General features: G+C 36.6%; 4 protein-coding genes and 1 long non-coding RNA gene across 7 annotated transcripts; 3 read left to right on the top strand and 2 right to left on the bottom strand.

Moving 5' to 3' along the window:
- Positions 1 to 87: 87 nt before the first annotated feature.
- LOC149737181 (large ribosomal subunit protein eL6-like) lies at positions 88 to 2507 on the top strand. 3 transcript variants are annotated; one of them, XM_089876034.1, is made up of 5 exons: positions 88 to 227; positions 812 to 1031; positions 1248 to 1440; positions 1740 to 1924; positions 2319 to 2507. In XM_089876034.1, the coding sequence occupies exons 2-5, from the start codon at positions 822 to 824 to the stop codon at positions 2469 to 2471; spliced, it is 741 nt and encodes a 246-aa protein (XP_089732160.1). In that variant the 5' UTR covers positions 88 to 227; positions 812 to 821; the 3' UTR covers positions 2472 to 2507. The 3 variants fall into 3 exon arrangements, with proteins under 3 accessions (XP_089732160.1, XP_089732162.1, XP_089732161.1); XM_089876036.1 differs by having other exon boundaries at positions 199 to 242; XM_089876035.1 differs by lacking the exon at positions 88 to 227 and adding an exon at positions 238 to 342.
- Positions 2508 to 2971: 464 nt separating this feature from the next.
- Positions 2972 to 12099, top strand: LOC149737180 (protein smoothened.L-like). The gene is made up of 16 exons (XM_089876009.1): positions 2972 to 3298; positions 3672 to 3771; positions 4223 to 4331; positions 4657 to 4866; positions 5244 to 5416; positions 5885 to 6035; positions 6562 to 6686; positions 7403 to 7566; positions 8074 to 8182; positions 8432 to 8617; positions 8896 to 9000; positions 9331 to 9424; positions 9705 to 9836; positions 10525 to 10590; positions 10795 to 10873; positions 11205 to 12099. The coding sequence occupies exons 1-16, from the start codon at positions 3085 to 3087 to the stop codon at positions 11261 to 11263; spliced, it is 2076 nt and encodes a 691-aa protein (XP_089732135.1). The 5' UTR covers positions 2972 to 3084; the 3' UTR covers positions 11264 to 12099.
- LOC149737179 (histone-lysine N-methyltransferase SUV39H2-like) lies at positions 11714 to 16046 on the bottom strand. The gene is made up of 8 exons (XM_089876018.1): positions 15558 to 16046; positions 14966 to 15130; positions 14475 to 14672; positions 13926 to 14143; positions 13450 to 13603; positions 12945 to 13097; positions 12463 to 12607; positions 11714 to 12190 (listed from the first exon to the last, which is right to left on the bottom strand). Exons 1-8 carry the CDS (start codon positions 15909 to 15911, stop codon positions 12114 to 12116), a joined length of 1464 nt encoding a protein of 487 aa, XP_089732144.1. The 5' UTR covers positions 15912 to 16046; the 3' UTR covers positions 11714 to 12113.
- On the bottom strand, positions 15971 to 18452 carry LOC149737178 (uncharacterized). The gene is made up of 2 exons (XR_016384858.1): positions 18313 to 18452; positions 15971 to 17760 (listed from the first exon to the last, which is right to left on the bottom strand). It is a non-coding gene; the product is annotated as an uncharacterized LOC149737178 (long non-coding RNA).
- LOC149737177 (uncharacterized) lies at positions 18438 to 20538 on the top strand. The gene is made up of 4 exons (XM_089876025.1): positions 18438 to 18578; positions 18652 to 18850; positions 18986 to 19167; positions 19819 to 20538. The coding sequence occupies exons 1-4, from the start codon at positions 18527 to 18529 to the stop codon at positions 20499 to 20501; spliced, it is 1116 nt and encodes a 371-aa protein (XP_089732151.1). The 5' UTR covers positions 18438 to 18526; the 3' UTR covers positions 20502 to 20538.
- The last annotated feature ends 76 nt before the right edge of the window (positions 20539 to 20614 follow it).

Raw genomic sequence — 20614 nt, 5'->3', positions numbered from 1 at the left:
GTTGTACTGTCGATATTCGCCTAATATTATAAATATACTGTAACACAAGAAGGATTTTAATATAAAGCTTTTATTTTACGCGAAAAATAGCGAATCTCTCCTAGTATTTTAAACGCTCCCCTATTTTGTATTAAAATATAAGATTTCTATGCCTTAACAAAAAAGACGGCCACATGATGAAAACTTGAAGATTCTTTTCGATCTCGCTTCTGGAGTTTTAGATATTGGTGAGAATTAAGCAGGTTTTTACTATGATTTAACCGTTTTTGGGGGCATTTTATTGACTTACATTATTTTTTTAATTGTGAGTATGTAATTTGAAAGCAAGAACAGTCGAAAAATGTAATTTATCGTTTGCTTTATTCCTGTGACACGCCTGTCGAACTTAGCAATTTTTTAACGTTACAGCAATGTTCATTATTAATTCAAATGACATTTACTTAATTTCAAGCAACTAATCCAATAAAGGTTTATGCTTTCCTAATAATTATTTACCGAAATCCTCCACAATTTAAAAATTAAAACCCTTCACACAAAGTTTAATTGTTAAATCTGCCATTAAAACATTCAATATATTTTATTGTCACATACTATCTCTGATTTATATTGTAACATCTTTAGATTATTTTAATATAACATATTGATATTGTTTACAATTTCTGTAATGTAAAGTTTACATTCTTTACCTACATTATGATAAAATTCACATTATTACAAATATGATATTATGTTTTATCCAACAACACAATAATATACAATTATGTAATTGTGTAACGTTCCCAGTTATTTAACATCACATTATCACCCACAGTGCTCCAAGGATGGCGAAGAAACCTCATGCTCCCCGGAACAAACCGCTCCGTAAAGGAGTCAACCGCTACTCGCGATCTGTGATGTACGCCAAGCGATACGCTTTCAAACATCGCAAGAATGTCACCAAAGTAGAAAAGAAGATGGACGTCACCCATAAGCTTAAAACTATTGGTGGAGACAAAAATGGTTCAACCCGATTCGTACCAACCAAGAAAATGGTAAATATATGTTGCTTATGTTATCCTTATAATGTTTCATTGAATGTTATGTTATTATGCCAAAAATCTACAAAATTTACACAGGTAATTAAGGCATAATAAATTTTGGATTTAAAACAAAATGTAGTTTAAGTTTTTCTGAGTTTGTTTGTTTTCACTGTTGACACAGACTTGTTACATCACAGCATCATTAACACAATACCCATTATCCCACAGCCAAGATACTACCCAACCGAGGATGTTCCTCGTAAGTTGAGATCACACGGGAAGAAACCATTCTCCGAACACAAGAGGAAGTTGCGATCATCCATTACTCCTGGAACCGTCCTCATCCTCCTTGCTGGTCCTCATCGAGGGAAGAGAGTCGTCTTTCTTAAACAACTCGACACTGGTTTGCTCTTGGTTACAGGTGGGTTATGGGTGCTTGATTCCAGTGGTGCACTTGTGGAGTAAGCCAACCAGTCTTTTACACTTGTAAAAACAAAGCTGAATTCGTATAATTACCACACATGGTTTTTCACAATGTATGAAATCATATTTTATTTTAAGCTACATTATTGTGCTTTGTATTTGGGTTAAAAGTGCCTACCATGTCATGCATTTGGAGAAGTAATAAAATACTTTCTAGGTCTTTTTCTGAATTACAACTGTTATATATTGTTACCGGTTAAAACATTGTTTCTGTATAAATATTGGATATATTCTCAGGTCCTCATAAATTGAATGGTGTTCCTTTAAGAAGAATTAACCAAGTTTATGTGATTGCCACCAAAACGAAGGTTGATGTTTCTGGAGTAACGATCCCCAAGCGAGTGAACGACGCTTACTTTAAAAGGAAGGAGCTTTCAAAACCTAAACATGGAGAGGGAGAGATCTTTGAGACTGACGAACAGGTAGAATTTTTCTGCAGCTCTTGAGGCATATATGTATATATATTTAAAAATTAAAATTGCTTTATGATAAAGCTTTTGTGTTGGTTCCCTCAAACTATGTTGTTTTGTTTTGTGACTTATTGTAAAAAGACTGAAGCTGATGCGGAGGTACTTTCTTTTGGGTTGAGTTCAACTTAAGAATAATATTTCACTTATATATATTTAGTGTTATTTAATATGTACCCTATTGCCCACACACTTTTTTACTTATCTGGTAAATAGAAAACATCAACTTTATTTCAACAATTCATCGACTGTTTTTGGCAAGACTTCAGGGTTTGTTACTGTAGTGACCTTTAAAAAGCCCATTACATTAGCTTTCACCTTTATAGATATTTAATTATCTACTTGACAGAAATACACGGTCTCTGATGAGAGAAAAGAAGACCAGACTGCAGTTGATAAACAAGTCCTTGCAGTTCTTGGTAAACATGAATACATGAAGGGTTACTTGACCGGCAAATTTAGCCTTCAAACTGGCCAATACCCCCACAACATGGTCTTCTAAACGTTGGGAAGGCGAAATAAATCATTAAAATACAAATGTTGTTATTAAGTGTTACTGGTTTTTGTCAAATCGCTGTAGCTGAACGTGTACTAGATTGTAGGGAGGATGTAGTTTTAGTACAGTGTTATTGATCGTAATCCAAAATATGATGTACGCTACAGTTCGACCATAAACACGAGGTATAAGAAGTAGCAAGTAAAAAATATGTATAAAAAACGTGTTTTTTGTTGTTGTGGTAACTGGTAAGTATAAAACTAAGCTTAGATGTTTTGAATGACCCCTTAAATAATTGATGTTTTTTGTCGGAAATCGTCAGCCATTTGGTTTCCTTATTCGACCGTGACTAAAAAAGTCGGACGAGCGCAAAGCAGTAGAATATTTTTTCGGTCTGTTTATCGGTATTTCTTCAAAACTACGACTGAAAAGAAATAATTTGTTAAATTAAAAAAAAGATCGTGTGAATTTTGACTCGTATGTTCAGTTTTTCGCGCGTAAATTCTCTTAAATACATGTATACGTTCACGCCAACTAAATCTTACATACAAACGTACAGGTACATCCGTCCAAGTTTACCATCAATTAGCCTTGTAATGTGAGAAAGTATATATTAGTAATGGCAGCTGGTAACAGCACAACTGCAGCCCCATCGTTACTGGATCTTTTTAACCAACAACCACAATGTAATAAACCTTCACAAACTGGATGTGTCGATCTTGGAAATACGACGTGTTTTGGTTCCGATCTCCCATATTCACAAACGTCATTTGAACTGGTTACTGATGCTGATACATTGGCTGGTGTAAAAGAAAAGTTGCTGCTTTGGTCAGGTATTATAGTATATGAGTTGTTTTCTTTACTGCTGTCTTTACGCACAGTTTTCTTCCAATTACCTAATTTATTTTAATTATACTATAAGTTTAAGTTATACTGCATTGTGGGTTCAGAAGCAATGGTTTTATGTTGCACTCTTTTTACCTACAGCATATTTTAAACGCCTGGCGTTTTTAGGTAAAAAACGCATTTATATATTAAATATGTAGACTTTTGCAGCCACAGTGTTTACCCAATATACTGTTATATTTATTTAATTCTTTTATAATAACCAGCATTTACTTGTTAATTCCCATGTTTATCATATGTTAACTTTGTTACTGTAATCAGAAAATATTCTGTTATTCACCAAATATGATTTCTATGAAGGCATCCGTGCAGTACCTCTATGCTGGGATGCAATCCAACCTCTTCTATGCTCCGTGTACTTCCCTGAATGTGGAGAAAACAAAATTCAACTTGTTGATCGGTTAGTTTAACATCTTGGTTAGAATGAATGAAACCTTCTATCCTTATGTGGCAGGGTAACGACAGTCGTTACAGCAGCCACCTTAAGCCCGCTTACAAATTACCACATATTTCACTTATTTATCCTTGCGTAGCAGGGTATCGACAGTCGTTATAACATGGCAGAGCAACTACAGTCATTGTTTGTTTATTTCATACACTTCGTGCCTACTTAGAAGTTACCACGTATGTAACTTATTTATCCTCGCATGGCGGGGGCAACGACAGTCGTTATAACACGAGGTGTTCTGTTTCATACACTTCGTGCCTACTCACAAGTTACCACATATGTAACTTTGTGGGCTTCCTGTAATGTATAATTATTGTTTTTCATTTAATTAGTTGTCCCTTTACAAAGAGATAGATATGTAGTTATGAAAATACTCTGTTTAATAATTTCTCCTTATTTACAGCAAAGTTTGCCAAGCCACCAGACAACCATGTAAAATAGTGGAGGTTGAATATGGGTGGCCAGATTTCCTAAGATGTGATAATAATGATGTTTATGCAGATCAATGTGAGGTTAGTTGTGTATTATACCAGCTGCAGGTATTGTATAGGTGTAACGTTTTGCCACATTAACTTTAAAAAAAGGGTGATATCATATGTTTTGGCACCTTATTTTTAAATGTAAAATAACCAAACAAACTGTTCCATTTCTACCTCAAAAGTATGTTTAAATAACTGAAAATAAAATTCTTCTGAAGCTATTGATGGCTGTAGAACACATCTTATGCCCAGTTTTTACCAAAAAGGAAAGGCTCTAGACCCTAATAACGATCCACTCCTACTTATATAATTATGTGTCTATATATATTAGTGCTAATGTCATCTCCCCTTTTTGCAGTCTCCATCCACAAAGTTGTTAAAATTCAATGCATCTGGATGTGAAGCCCCACTAATGGCAACAACTAACCCTGCCTCATATTATGATGGTGTAGATGGCTGTGGCTTGCAATGTATGAACCCATTATTTAATGAACAACAACATGTTGATATGCATGTGTTCATTGCTGTGTTGGCTGGGTTGACTTGCATATGTACTTTATTTGCGATGGTAAGATGTTAAGAGTTCATAAACTGCCTCAGTAGAGTCTAGATGGTAACATATAGACCCCACTAAAGTCTCAATTCTTACAGAATGTTCTCTATTACTGTTTCACAATGTACTAAACACCTTATTAGTGAAATCTCTGTTTACAAAAATGTTTACAAAGAAAACCTCTGTAAACGTTAAACCCCTAATCGACTTTCAAACATAATATGTAACAGATATTTTAAAGCTTTTAATCTCTTGTTAAAAATAAATTGCTTCTATTAATTGGAAAATCCAGGGGTTGCGACAACATGAACATCTACAAAAATCTACACTAGCATCATATATACTGGTGCCAATGCTTCTAACAGTAATTTAACCATAAAATATCCTTCCAGCTTTCATTCTTTGTTGATTGGAAAAACTCGAACAAATACCCGGCGCGTATTATATTCTACATCAACTTGTGTTTCTTCATGGCTTGCATTGGGTGGTTGGCTCAGTTCTTCTCCGATGCCCGAGATGAGATTGTGTGTAGGAGAGATGGAACAATGAGGTTGGGGGAACCTGTGTAAGTTCATGTGTGTTGTAGCTTGTACAGTTGTAGGTGCGGTTTGTTTTGTGTTGTATGTCTGTTTTAATGTTATAGGTGTCTTAATTTTATTGTGTTTGTCTAATTCTGTTTTAGTTGTGTCGGTCTTGTTTCTGTTGGTTCCTTTTTGTATTTGTCGCTTTGTTGTCGGACTTTTGTGTTGTTTGATTGTGTTTTGTATATGTGTGTCTACTAGTTGTATATTTGTGTCTCTGTTTTTGTTTTATGTATCTTTTCATCATTTCTTTGTTATTGTTGTAAATGTTTGCCTGTTTTTGTTTTGTAAGCAGGATGTCTGTTTTGCTAAAGGATTATGTTGTTTCTGTGTTGTATATTTGTGACTGTTTTAGTGTTATTATATCTATACGTATTTTTGTTAATTTCCTTATTTTGTGTACAAATGTAACATTAATTCCTATTTTTCTTTGATTGTTGTTTCTTTTGTAGTGGAACAGGTGAATCCCCATCTTGCATAGTCATCTTTGTGTTGGTTTATTTCTTCTTGATGGCCGGCATTATATGGTTTGATATCCTCTCATATTCGTGGTTTATTATGTACAAGGCACTCAATACACGCAAAGATCCGCTTGTAGGGAAGGTAGGAGAATGTTTACATATTATTATCATAAGCGACTGCCATGACATAACTTTAAGATGCAATGCTGATACTGAGTGCTAATCATGGCCGTGTAACATTCATGTAGGGTATGCATATGATTAATGCCTTGGAATCAATTATGATATCCTATGTGAATATTCTTGGTACACATATTAACAGGTTAATTGGTAAAGACGATCCATTGGCCCAAAAAGCACCCTGGACGACCTTTACTGTTTAAGATATGCGAAAAGTAGTTTGTGACATTGACGTTATGCAGACTTTAACTTTCGTATCCAATTCACAGTGTCTGCAAAAGTGACACATAACTATTAAAGTCTGCATATTTATTTTGCTAAATTTAAAATCAAACTGTCATTAAACAGTTTTTTTTAAGAACTAATGTTTCAGCCAACAATTTTTTATACTAATTTTATTAAAAATTTGACTTTCACCAAAAAATGCCTGGTAGCAACAACTGCCGATATTACAGAAGTTTATAGTTTATGTTGTTTCTGTTTTATAGACTCGCAAGTTCCACCTAGCGGCGTGGTGCATCCCGTTTGTGTTGGTACTTGCTTGTCTTGGAGTATCGCAGGTTGATGGAGATTCTATGAGTGGAATATGCTTTATTGGATACAAGAATCATATGTAAGTCGAATATACACAGTTAATTTGTAAGTACTACTACTTAACGTTATGAGCAGATGATTGTGTGTAAATTCATATGTGAGTACTGGGTTATGGTCAATTATTTGGGAGTTATGTGTAATCTAATGTGTAATTGACATGTGGTTAATCAGTTATGGCATATATGAGGTAAACCTAGTGTGGCAGGACAGACAGGCAGACTATTATGAAATTATACACAGAACAATAATCAATTAACATAAGATTCAAATGTTTATAAGTTGCTAATAGCCAACCTAGGATCATGTTTTTTTCCTATATGGGTGATGTCAGGCACACCCTGGACCTGGGATTTAGGCCAGAGTTGGTCCATTACCCCAACATGGTGTATGCACATTCTATTCTATATGGGTGATGTCCTACAGCAAGGCACACCCTGGACCTGGGATTTAGACCAAAGTTGGCCCATTACCCAAACATGGTGTATGCACATTATATTCTATATGGGTGAGGTCCTATAGTGAGGCACGCCATGGGACCTGGGATTTAGACCAAAGTTGGCCCATTACCCAAACATGGTGTATGCACATTCTATTCTATATGGGTGAGGTCCTATGGTGAGTCGCACCATTGGACCTGAATAAAGACCAGAGTTGGCCCGTTACCCCAAATATGTACATAAGTGATCCCACTTATTAAACCATGGTCCCAAAAACTTTTTTCCCAACTAATCACAGGTACAGAGTTGGGTTTCTGTTGGTCCCTGTCGGTCTTGTTTTGTTCATTGCTGGTTTTTTCCTTCTTCGAGGATTAGCTGCGTTATTCTCATTGAAGAACCAACAATCTGGATTGTTAAGTGACAGTGCTGTATCGAAGATAACGTGGACCATGGCTAGAATAGGTGAGGAATAAATGACTTTTAACATAAAAAAAATGTACAAGTAATAGGTTTCTTGTTATAGAGGGTGTATGGTAATATTTAAACCATGTGAAAATGGCAATTAAATGCTTGGTAATATTATGTGAGTGTTAATATATGTTATGGAATCAATGCATACCTTAAATTAGTGGCACATTTGCTTACTGATTTACTTATTTTTACTTTTTTAAGTTTTACCCTTTTTAAAAAATGATTTCACCCCAATAAAAAAATTATGTGTAGCAAGAAATTTATCAAACAGGGTATTACTTAAACTATGTGAATATAACCTTGAATTTTTGGCAATGTTGATTCAATATCATTAAATAAGATGTACATGTAAAAGTGTAAAACAAGAAACTATAGTTCATTCTTTATTTCCACTTGGTGGGCCCTGAACATGCAACCTCTTAATCTTTCTCCAACCACTGACACTAAGCCAGTATATGTAGGTTTATATAAGATAGTAACCAATGCACCCACACACAGGTATCTTTACCTTAATTGCATTTGTGTTCGTATTCATCACGTTTGCCGTCCATGTTTATGAGTTGACGCATCAAGCTTTATGGGAGGCTAGCTTCAGGGACTTCATCAAGTAAGTTATAATGTGGTTCATTGGGTTGTGACTTGTGAGTGTTGTGTTATATAAGGGTGAGGTCTTCAGTGAGGCACCTGAGACCTGGGATGTAGGTCTATTACCACACAACCCAGGATGCTACCATCTAGACCCCACTAAGGCAGTTTATAGACACTCAATAATATATCTACTTGGGTTAGGTGGCATGTAGGTATACCGTATATTAACCCTTTACAATATGTTCCTACCAAACACATACATCCCCAGATGTGAGGCCAACGTTACCATCCTTGAGACCTTAAGTGGAACCCCTGTAGTTTGTGAGTTGCACAACCGACCAAGCATTGCTTTGATGAAGTTGAACTTGGTAGCTTTGTTTGGTACAGGGATTGCCATGAGCACGTGGGTATGGACAAGAGCATCAGCTTTAAACTGGAGGAGGTTCTGGTTCAAGTGAGTGTTTACGCTTGTGTTTATGTTTGTGTAGAATGTTGGTCAAGGAGAGATCTTCCATCCATTAAAGCCGCTGTCGCCTACCTTCAGGGAAGCGACAGGCTTCAACATCTGGTGAGGTCCATGCAGTAACACCCTCGCTATCCTTGGTTTTGGGGTAATGGGTGGCCAATTCTGGCGTAAATTCCTGGTCCCATGGTATGCCACGCTGCAGAACCGTTTTTGAAAATCTTAACTTAGATTGTAACATGTTAGTTACCATTATTACATCATAACAGGTTGATCGGTCGAAGCGACAATGAAATGAAAAGGATTCGTCATAGAAGTCGGATGATCGCTAAAGCTTTCGCAAATCGGCACGCACGTGGCTGTCAATCAAACCTGTGAGTGTGACCTCATGCTTGCTGTCGAGTTATAATTTGGTGTGCGCTCACTGTATCTCATGCTCAGTGTATAGTATTTTAACAATAATGTTAGCGGTCTTACACAAAGAAATGTCTACAGCCAGCGTTGTTTAGAGAATGTCAGTTTAGAAATTTTTTTATTTGTTTTTACACCGAGGCGAGCTACACTGTAGTGTAGTGGAAACGCCACCTCACAAATTAAACAAATATCCCTGCTCACCTGCACTGAACAATGCTGGGTGTGGATATTTCTTTATTTGTATAGATGGTCACTGTAAAAGTTTAATATAACGCAACAATAACTTTCAGGGATAAACACGATGACGAAATTGAATACAGCGAACACACGTTCACACACCAAGATCCACTTGGGATGAACTTCGACCTCCACAGTGTATCGCAGGTACTGTGGTTGGAACTTTGCTTTATACTTACTTTGGTAGACAACTATGGTTTGCGTATACTTTGATGTTAAAAAAGTTTAAATCTTTTACTAAATAAGTTTGTTTTTAAATTGACATTGTAAAATAAATTGAAGGGTTTGAAATCAGTTGAAAAATAAACAGTTCAGTAGTTTCTGAAAAAACTTTAACTTATAAAAAAACTTTTTTTTATAAATGTCAAATAATAACTTTGGATAGAAAACGTTGACGATGAATTTCCCTGAATCTTATCTTTGACAGGAAATGTCATCAAGTTGGGTCCGTAACGTGCCAAACATGGTGAAGAGGAGAGGTGGGATGTTGCCAATGGAACAACCTCATGATAATGTGGAGGATTTGAATCAACCTGGGTTGTGGGCTGTGTCGCAATATGTGAGTATGTTGTTTCCATGGTGGTGTATGTTGTTTCTATGCTGGTGGATTTTGTGTCTATGGTGGTGTATGTGGTGTCTATGGTGGTGTATGTTGTTTCCATGGTGGTGTATGTTGTTTCTATGCTGGTGGATTTTGTGTCTATGGTGGTGTCTATGGTGTCTATGGTGGTGTATGTTGTTTCTATGCTGGTGGATTTTGTGTCTATGGTGGTGTATGTGGTGTCTATGGTGGTGTATGTGCTGTCTATGGTGGTGTATGTTGTTTCTATGGTGGTGTATGTTGTTTCTATGCTGGTGGATTTTGTGTCTATGGTGGTGTATGTGGTGTCTATGGTGGTGTATGTGGTGTCTATGGTGGTGTATGTTGTTTCTATGGTGGTGTATGTTGTTTCTATGGTGGTGGATTTTGTGTGTATGGTGGTGTATGCAGCGCAGTGGTTAGGAGGTTTGCCAATTGGTTGTTCATGCTTGGACAGTTTTACGACACTTGAACGAGTTGTATATATTGTATAAATTGTCCTGTCATGGGAACTTACCCATACAGAATAAAATGCTTGTTAATTACAAGGTGCATTAAGTATTAAGTTATTAAATTGTGTATTAAAAAAACAACATCGATTTGTGTGGCCTTGTAATAATACAGAATTACCAGTCTATCTAAATATTTATCATTTTTATTCCCATAGATTGACGGGCCGCAGTTGAAACAGAAATCAAAACCGATCCAAAATAAACGAAACACAAAGTTAAAGGTTAACAGATTTATATTTTATGCAAAATTCAAGAAATATTACACCCGTGATTTTAACCTACGTTGTATCTATTTTAACCTACGTTGTATCTATTTTAATCTACGTTGTATCTATTTTAACCTACGTTGTATCTATTCTAACCTACGTTGTATCTATTCTAACCTACGTTGTATCTATTCTAACCTACGTTGTATCCATATGAAGGGCCATGATGACACGTTTATCGGAACTTCTCCATATAACTACAGACTGGATCAACCGAAGCAACAAATCAAAGTTGATGGTATGAAGTGACTTGATGTTAATATACATATGGTGTAATCTGGCCCTGATCTAACACTCATATTGTTGGACAATTGCATCATAACAGAATACACCAAGTTTTACTAAATACAGGAAAAAACACAAATCAAGTCCCAACTAATGGTGTACCAAATATCACAGTTAATTAATGGCCTTGACTTTTTTGTTGTGTACATTTAAATTAGTAGCACTTGGTGTATTCTGTTATGATGCAACGAGAATCATCCAACAATATAAGTTCTAAATCAGGGTCAGATTTACGAAACATATTCGTAAGTTTGTGCCGAATATTTATGACTCAACATTTTCAGACAACGACGTCGGGGCTGTTTTTCAACCACCAGGTGTCCTACCTACCCTCCCTGAATAAACCTTGCCATAGATATCGTATTTACTAAACCAATTGCCATAGATATCTTATTAACTGCACAGTTGCCATAGATATCATATTAACTACTCATTGTTTAACGTTGGGGTAATTAGCCAATTCTGGCCTAAATCTCATGTCCCATGGCATGCCATACTGTACAACCTCACCCATTCATATAGAATTGTTTATGGAACCTAAATTAATATATTGAAGCAATGGTTTGCAAAGTAATAAGTTTCCTAAAGAGCTTTATTAGACTGATGAAATTACACAAGTTTCTGTACATTTACCTTGTAAATACTTTTCTACCTGTCGCCTTTTACCACAACTGCCTTTTATACTATCTCTATTTACCGGTACTGCCTAAATGCTTTTTCTATAGTGCCAATTGAATCGTCCAAACCAATATTTTATACTATCTCCATGGTTATTAATCATTTTCCGTCCCAATGTTTTGATGCAGTTTTATTAATAATGCAATCATTATAACTTCTATAACTTTGTTTTACAAAGTCTAAAAAGTATTTGTTTGTAAGTTGTAACACAAGTTTAGTATTTAACATTTTATACGAGTGCTTCTCAACCCCTGGGTCACCATTTGATTCAAATACCACAGTGGTCCACAAAGCTTGTTAAAATTTAAATTTTAAGTTTACTGAAAAATTATGAAGTGGAGTTTTGGAAATTCGTCTGCCAAGGATTTGCTTTAAATTTGTGTTGAATATTTGGGTCACAAGGTTGAGAAGCATTGCTTGTGTTTGCATGCGGTAAACTTTGAAGTAGAAACCAAAGAAGCAAACTTAAAATAAAGCTGAACATAAAGTTTGTGCAGTACACGAAGTTGTAAAAATCATACCAACCACTCGCGACAATTGGGTGACGCACAAAGACAACGAGTCCGTTTAATGGAACTGGGGTTGGCTGTGTCTGTTGCATAAGCAAGGTATTGTTACGTATTGTTTTATCATAAAAAGCTTGAAACAAAAACCAACAAGTCCATATCAATACGATGTTATAAAATATCTGCATAGGTTCCAACAGTAATAATGTTCTGTTACAGTTGCAACAAACAGAGACAAAACCTTTTTTTCACCAGATTGAAAATACCAGAGCTTCAATATATTACAATGTGAGTTCAAAAGGCCTAAATCTCTGGCCCCATACCATGTTGCAGGACCTCACCCATATATATCACCCACCTGTTGTATTATCTCCAGTCATCTGGTAATCAAATGTAAGTTCTTCATTCGTTCCGATATTACATTTGGCGAACAATGCAATTCGTGGCAGTGATGGATCCAAGTTATTGATGAACACGTTGTATACTTGTAAGTTAGGAGAGCACTGGGTGTATTGGTTAATTACAACATAATCTATATCAGTTATTAATCCTATATGCTGGAGGGCAAAAAGTAAAAGTTGCAGGTAAATAAAAAATGATTAAATGAAACTTATTTTACCCAGTGGTTAAAAAATAGGCAAATTGAATACAAAAGTGGTGGTTTAAACACCGCCTAATAATTTCAAATGCCCCTCTTGTTATTTCCATGAGTTTGTGTAACTCTAGCTCAATCAACAATAACTAAAAATAAATTTCATTTATTTCTTCTAATATGGTAGCAAAGATTGAAACATATTTCAACACACATACACACCGCTTCCCATCATATATACAACTCACCGAGTGATTTACAAAATGTGAAATATTTCCGTAACGCGTCGCATCTACAGTGAGAGGGTTCTCCGAGTCGTAATAATCGAGATCAAACAAATAAGTGATTCCGTTGTTGTCGTATTGTTTCCCGCGTCTTTCAGCTTCGTCATTCGTGATTACCTGGTGTGCAGTGGGTGGTTAGTGGGTTGTCACTCCCATGCCCACAGTCGAGTTGCTAAAGCTATTGCAGTGTGTGGATAAGCAGACATGACTTTTGGTTGGTTTGGCCATTTATATCCTCGTGGGTTGGAAGTTAAGTGACTTATCCATGGTTGCCACTCCCATGCCCACAGTCGAGCTGCTAAAGCTATTGCAGTGTGTGGATAAGCAGACATGACTTTTGGTTGGTTTGGCCATTTATATCCTCGTGGGTGGGAACTTGAGTGACTTATCCATGGTTGCCACTCCCATGCCCACAGTCTTATGATATATACAAAATAGAAATAGCATACATCAAATAGAAACAACATACCTCACCCACATATTCCATAACAAAAGTTCCCTTAGGAATAAACTGTAGGGTTTTAACTCCCCATCCTTTACCATTAGAAGTTCTATATATGGATAATGCATTACGAGGTCCATGTTGCACAACACGGTTCGGACAATCCACTCCGCATTTGCATCTGTGGTTAAAATGGGCGAATACTTTATTGAATGCATTGACTTTTACAAAGTGTTAACAAAACAATAATCTTGAATTGGTTGAACCACTTTTTACAGGTGTTTATATAAGTTAAGTTGTATTTGACCGACACTTCAATATTTTTGACATCTTGTTTTACAAAGTGTCAACAAAACAATAACCTTGAATTGGTTGCACCACTTTTCACAGGTGTTTATATAACTTAGGTTGTATTTGACTGACACTTTTTTGGCAGGTAGCTTTACAAATTATCGAAGCTGCACCACTTTCTGGTTTAACCACAATAACCCAAACATTCCCACCTTCTATTACATTCAAATATTGCTTTTCCCGGCTTGATTTTCACGAGCTTATTTGCATAAGGGGCTCTCCCTTTATGGATACCAGGACAACATCCATTTGAAATTAGGCGGGAAGTGCAGCCATTGGTGCAATCGCAGCCAATCAGAGGGTCCGTAGGGATAATAACATCTTTTCCAGTTATATTTGATTCAACGTATTCAAACTCGGGGGGAAAACTCTGTCAATATAATTTATATCACCAGTCTACTGAATAGGAATTGGCATTGATCAGAAGTTGATATGTATTTTCACAGGGGTTAATGTAGTTATAATTGACCGCCACTTGAAGTGGGCCGCCCACTTCAGTATTATTGACAACTAACTTTCCACGTGTGTTTAACTGTTTATACAAGTTAAGTTGCATTTGACCAATGCATTCTACAATCACATGTAAATAAACCTCTTCAAACAACTTCACAAATAAAACCAAAATGGTTGAAATTGAAGACATTTGTGTCATATATAATATGAACTGTATAACCTGTATTATTTGTATTAAAACAACTTACGCATAAATCCACTTCATTTTCTACAGCAATCAAAGGCATGGATTTCGAAATCTCGTTGATTCGTTTCTGCCACATTTGTAATTGATAAAGAACTTTTCTTTTTTCCTCGGCGTAAAGTGAAACATATTTAAAATTTGTCGGTGTCGATTCAAAAAGTTTTTGGAAAACACCTTTCTCTTTTTTCTGTTGCACGAACAGCTGTAAAAGAATCGGAATAAAGCAAGATTGACTTTTTAAGTCAATAAATCTTTAAACCAGTTGTATTTTAACCAGGGTTGGATTTATGATACCATAGCTTCTGGAGTTACAAGTTCATTCAGACAACAAAGCAATCAGATGTTTTGCAACTGGGTTTAAAAATCTACCAAACACTTTTCCAGTAAACTTTAAATATTTATCGAGATTCCGAAACAGCGTTCTAGTGGTTTCTGCCTAAAATCAGTCTTATCGCTTAATTTCCAAAACACAATGTATCATCGGTGTTGGTTCACCTTATTCCACGACAGTTTCCTCTCCTTAAGGAACTTGTTCAATTGTTTTGTGTAATCTTCATGGAAGTCATGAATAAGGTTGGGACAACTTAAGTTATCCGCTGGTTCCCATGTGTTTGCCTCCATTGGCCAACCAACCCACTTAACAAGGTAATATCGGATGCTCTGTAACAAGATGTAATGGTTATTATGCAGCATATTCATTCATACAGATTGTGCTTGCTGTTAAGATATAACATGGCATTGTTTTTACACACCTCATGCTCACTGTCACTTAATAACATGAGTGTCTTCTTATATACCAGACACACATGGTGTATTCATACACCTCATGCTTACTATCAAGTTATAATATTGGTGTATTTTTATATACCAGACACACATGGCATATTCAGACACCTCAAGCTGACTGTCGAGTTATAACATTGGTGTCTTCTTCCAGACACACATGATGTATTCATACACCCCATGCTCACTGTAGAGTTATAACATGGGTGTCTTCTTATAGACCAGACACACATGATGTATTCACACTATAAAACCATGTGTGTCACACCTTATGCTTAGTGGTAATGGAAAACCAACAACTTACAGAAATCATCTTAAAATTTGCAATATATTCGACTTCAAATAGTTTTGTTGAATTCTTTAACTGTTCAGCTCGTACTCTGTAAGCTTCTACTACAAGTTGCTTGCAAGAGTCCTTTCGAAACGCATTTTTCTTTGCACGTTTTAAAACAGTTTTCTTTAAGTGCTTTTGTTTATAGAACCACGGGTTTTGCGCAAATGGAAGTTCTTGCTTTTTGCCAACATGATTATTGAGTTGGAATTTGCAATGCTGGTCAGCAGTTAGTTTAACAAGAGTTTCTAATACCATCACACAGGGTATTGTGACGTCATCTTTGACACCAGAAGTCAGTTTAGCTTTTTTGACTGGAGGTTCCATGTTAGATAAAACCCCATTAGATGGGGACCCAAACCAAATGATTGTCACTAGCACCTACCAATGCAAAACACATCAATTATTTATTGCAATGCTATATATAGGGCATGCCGTATAGTACAAGTATTATGTATAGATAAAGCGTGAATAAATACGATTTTTTTCAGTCTATGGTCCTAATTGACTTCACTATATACAGTATTTAACACAGCCGTAATAAAAGTAGGGTAGGCTATATTTTAAATAAAATCTACAATCGTGTATATTCGTATACTTATACGACAAACGTGAAAATAACATCTAAACGACAGCCATATATGTCGCTTTATCTCTTTGGTATTTCCTGTTCTTGGAATGTGTCTGATCCTTATATTACTGCCTGCTTTACACGACAGACACCTCATTTGTCTCGATGGTTGACAATGTAGACTCGCGGGTATTTCCAATGTTTGCACGCTGCAGTACGTAATTGACTTTTAAGAAAAAAGTTCTAATTGTCGGTTAAGTTGTGGACAATAAAACAAAGAATCCATTGTTTACATTCTCTGCGTCATAATAACATCCCGCTGCGACAAACAAATGAAATCTAGAAGCATACTTAATGAGATATCGCGCGCTACAAAATAGAGCTCGCTGATTGGTCAATAACTCGACACAAGCATACAGCAGGACCTGCATCGTTTTAGCGGAACCAGTCAACATGGTTTTGACCATTATGTGCAATTTCCGAGACTACTAAGTGCCGTGGGTATAATGCTTTGTGGGAAAGGAAAAGTGTTGTGTTATGTTCGTTGTACGAAATGTCGCTGTATTTTGAGTGCAGAGTAAAATTAGTTGTGTTAGGTAACGCGTGGAAACGATGTATAAGTTGATGTATATAAAAAAATGACATTCAAATGTCGGATATTAATCTAAATTAAACGTAAAATATGACATTAAATTTCCTAACACATTGGAATGCAAAAGTTCCCGCGCATTACGGGAAACTCCCTTATATGGTAGCCTAAAAAGTTTAGAACTGGGGAGTCAAGTTCAAATATGGGCCATGTCGAAAGTTACCCAAAGTTTGCCGAGAACTTACTATAGTTTTGTTGTATCAACTTAAATTAGACCGGGACTGGATTTTAGCCAGACGCTCCGGAAGTTTGGTAAATCTTGGAAATGAGTTACAAGATACTTTGAGCCAGAGTCCGTATACAAACACGGACTCTGCTTTGAACCCAGATTGCAATAAACTTAATTACTTTGTTATTTAAACGTATAGGTACAAAAGCTCTGGTCTTGCAAATGCAGCCCCGAGTTGCACAGTGTTATTATTATACACAATTTCCAATATTTAAACATATGTTGTTATAGCTGCCCTTATACCCGGGAATTCAATATTTAATTTGTTACATCTGTCATGTAATTGGCGAACACAATATGAAATATCGACCGTTGAAACATAGTACACTTCAGTATACTATGCTTGAAGAGAGCTTAATAAGGTACTGTGTATTAAAAAGACAGAGCAAACGCATTTCTATTAAATATCGATTATTGCGCCCTTTGTGAAGTATTTCTTACATTTTAAAATACTTCAAACATAAACGCTACATACACACAGTATGTTTACGTTTCAAGGGCGCTTAATGTTTCATTCCCACTTTGATTGCCCGGGACAACTGGCGGGTGGTTATCCAGTAATCGGGTTCGCTGTAAATCCACTCGGCACACGTCACAGTTTCCTTTCTTATCACTCCAGTATGACGTCACAGTGGAAAAGAAGGCACTCGCGGCTACGGAGCCTAGAGAGTGAATAGACGCAGCCGAGATAAAGATTAACGAACGCCCTTGAACTAAACGGTAACACCTGAGATTAGAAAGTATTAAAACAGCTGAGATATCCAAAGGACAATCATTCAGTGCAGTAAGCTTACCGGTACAGTATAGGGCATGCAACGTTAAACAGTGTTTAAATAGGCTGTGTATGGTTATTTGTAAGTTGTAGCCAATAGGAGAGCAACTATTGTATAGCACTATAGATGGATACGTGTAATGATTTTAAATAGTAGAAATTGTTAAAACAGCTGGTTATTCCAAGTTTCCCTGTACAGCAGCAGTATGGAATGCATTGTTTAGTAGGCCTTGCAAGCTTGCTTGGCTAGGATATGAAAGTAAATGTTGTAAAGGTTAAAACGTGCAGTGTTTGATCACGAAATGATATATTGTAATCCACGTTGACAATATGTTTAAGTCGGTTTAACATAACTACTTATACTGTCTTGTGCTGAGTACTGTAGTATCATACCAGTACTGTAGTTCCGATTAAATCGACTCCGCTATGTCTGGCGTAGTTAGTGCGGTTAGTTTAATAAATATGACGTAACAGAGTAGTCTATGCGTATGTTAAGCAAACAATTACCATTGTTTAACATTTTCATTCATGGCAAAGATTGCTCAGTCGCGCGAATTCAGTAGTGCGTGAGATTCCAAGACGGCACATCGCTGCAGCTATTATGACGTACCCTTGGGCAATAAAAGAAACAATAGTAGCATTTATACGTCATAAAAGTATTTGTTCTTTTTCAGACTCCGCCATTTAAGTAAATTTCTGTAAAAATACAAAGGCTTACGTCATGGAGGAGTATTGTTCAATGGACTATAAAGATTATGACGACACATTTGAAGGTAATGTAAAGGTCGACGTCAAACATTATGTTTGCTCATAATAGCCCATAGTGACGTCATATTTACTTAACAGCTCTCGAACTCCCATCAACATACACTTATGAAAACGCGCTTCTGGAATGGAAGAAGAAATATGCTGACCTCATAACGGATGATGACGTCACAGAAGATGACGATTTAGATTTATCTGCATTGTCGGCTTCGATTGATCGCGACTTTTCCAGTGTTTCGTCTTTGTCCAGAAAACGAATGACCGACAAAGAAAGAGAAACGTAAGACGATAGAGTTTGGTGCGAAACCAGTTTTAAAACAAACGGATTTCTGGGAAGATTTAAAACAAGCCTACCATAACAAAGTTCTTCACGAACTAATATTGGTTTCTAACGTCTGTGTCGTCATATTCACAGAACAAGACAGCGACGCGAACTATATTCGAGGCTCGACGCGATGGATGACGTAGTTGATAAGTTAGAAATCGAAGCGAGCGCGAGTTTTGCTCTTCAGGATCGAATCCGGATGACACAAGGTACATTAAGCAGGTTGGAGATGCGACAGGAGAAGATTACGAGGGAGGCAATCTATGAGAATGGTAAGAGGCGTTGGTCAATTGAGATTTCTATTCTATATGTGGTTAAGGTGTTTTTCACAGGGTTTAAAGGCCAGATTTGGGTAATTACCACAAGGCCATTTATAAGAATGTTTAAAGAAGCTGTATTTTTCTATTCTATATGAAGGAGGTATTTTTCAAGGAATTATAATTTAGATTTAAGCCAGAGTTGGCCCATTGCCCCAACATCTATACTACTTACATGTATAATGAATGAACATATATGATTTATTAATCCCGCGTGCTAGAACAATAACAGTGCCCGCTTACAAGTAACCACGTAACTGTATGGGGTTTAGAAGTGGAATTGGGTGTGGTAAAGGCGTGGTTTATGTGATAATGACCTAAATCCTATTTTCCCAGTGTACCTCGCTGTATATAGGATCACCCATATAGAATCCGCATTACACTTTACACGCAAATATATTCGTAGGTACATTCGTAAATAGGTTTTAAGGGATTTTCCGTATGTATGTGTACTTTACGTCATGGAATAATTTGTGGACGTTTATTTCGTAACAATGAACGTTTGTTAAATAATAATCCATTGTCGACGTGACTTTCGTTTATTGTATTTGCATTTCATCATCATTCATACGTCACGTGCCGGTGCTAATATTTAACTTACCACAGTGACGTCACAATGCCATATACGTCAGCTCGAAGATGAGGTCATACAGCTCCGGATGCGAGAAGCGCGCCACCAAGCGGATATCCAACACCTGATGGCGGAAAACTCGAGATTAAAACTACAAATGATGAAAATCCAACCTTGGTCGAACATAAGCGACCCGAATCGCGAGATACGTATGACGTCACAAACCAAAACGAATTTTGTGAAATCGAAGTCGTCAGGACTAATGGACGTTGACCAATTAATAAAACCTATCTGTGACGGTATAATGCAAAGAGGGGCTTTACCGAGATGCGTCATTTCCTCACAACAAGCACTTGTGAAAGCTCCTACTGTCCCAACTAAATGCCCATTATGTGGTCATCAATCAAAACCGGAGTCAAGGCGTGACGTAACTACCAAGTCGGTCTCAACGTCAACGATGGACTTACAGAATATTGTCGCCCTACAAAGCACTGTTTGTGTTATGGGAATATTTTTACCTATACCGCTAGTGTTAAGTTGTTTCATGACGTCGCTAGATGAAAGTATATCGAATATTAGCCGTGTTTGTTTTGCTTCAATGATGCCTTCTGATCCGCACTTGGCCGATATGCAAGCACAAGTTATTAAAGCGCTTGGCTCTATGAGGTGCCGTATACTTATGCACAATTACCCACAACGTTCGAAATCGCTTATTTAACATTCGTTTTATTTTTTTAATAAAAAACAAAACCCGAGTTTTGGAATGCGTTGTTATTTACTTGAGAATTGAAATTAACGAGTACAGAAAGTGATTTTGAAATATTCGATTTG

The sequence above is a fragment of the Ciona robusta genome, chromosome 4 (genome assembly GCF_009617815.1).
Source record: "Ciona robusta chromosome 4, ASM961781v2".
NCBI classification, from domain to species: domain Eukaryota; kingdom Metazoa; phylum Chordata; class Ascidiacea; order Phlebobranchia; family Cionidae; genus Ciona; species Ciona robusta.
The sequence above is the reverse complement of the archived record's forward strand: the minus strand, read 5'-3'. Positions and strand labels throughout refer to the sequence as shown.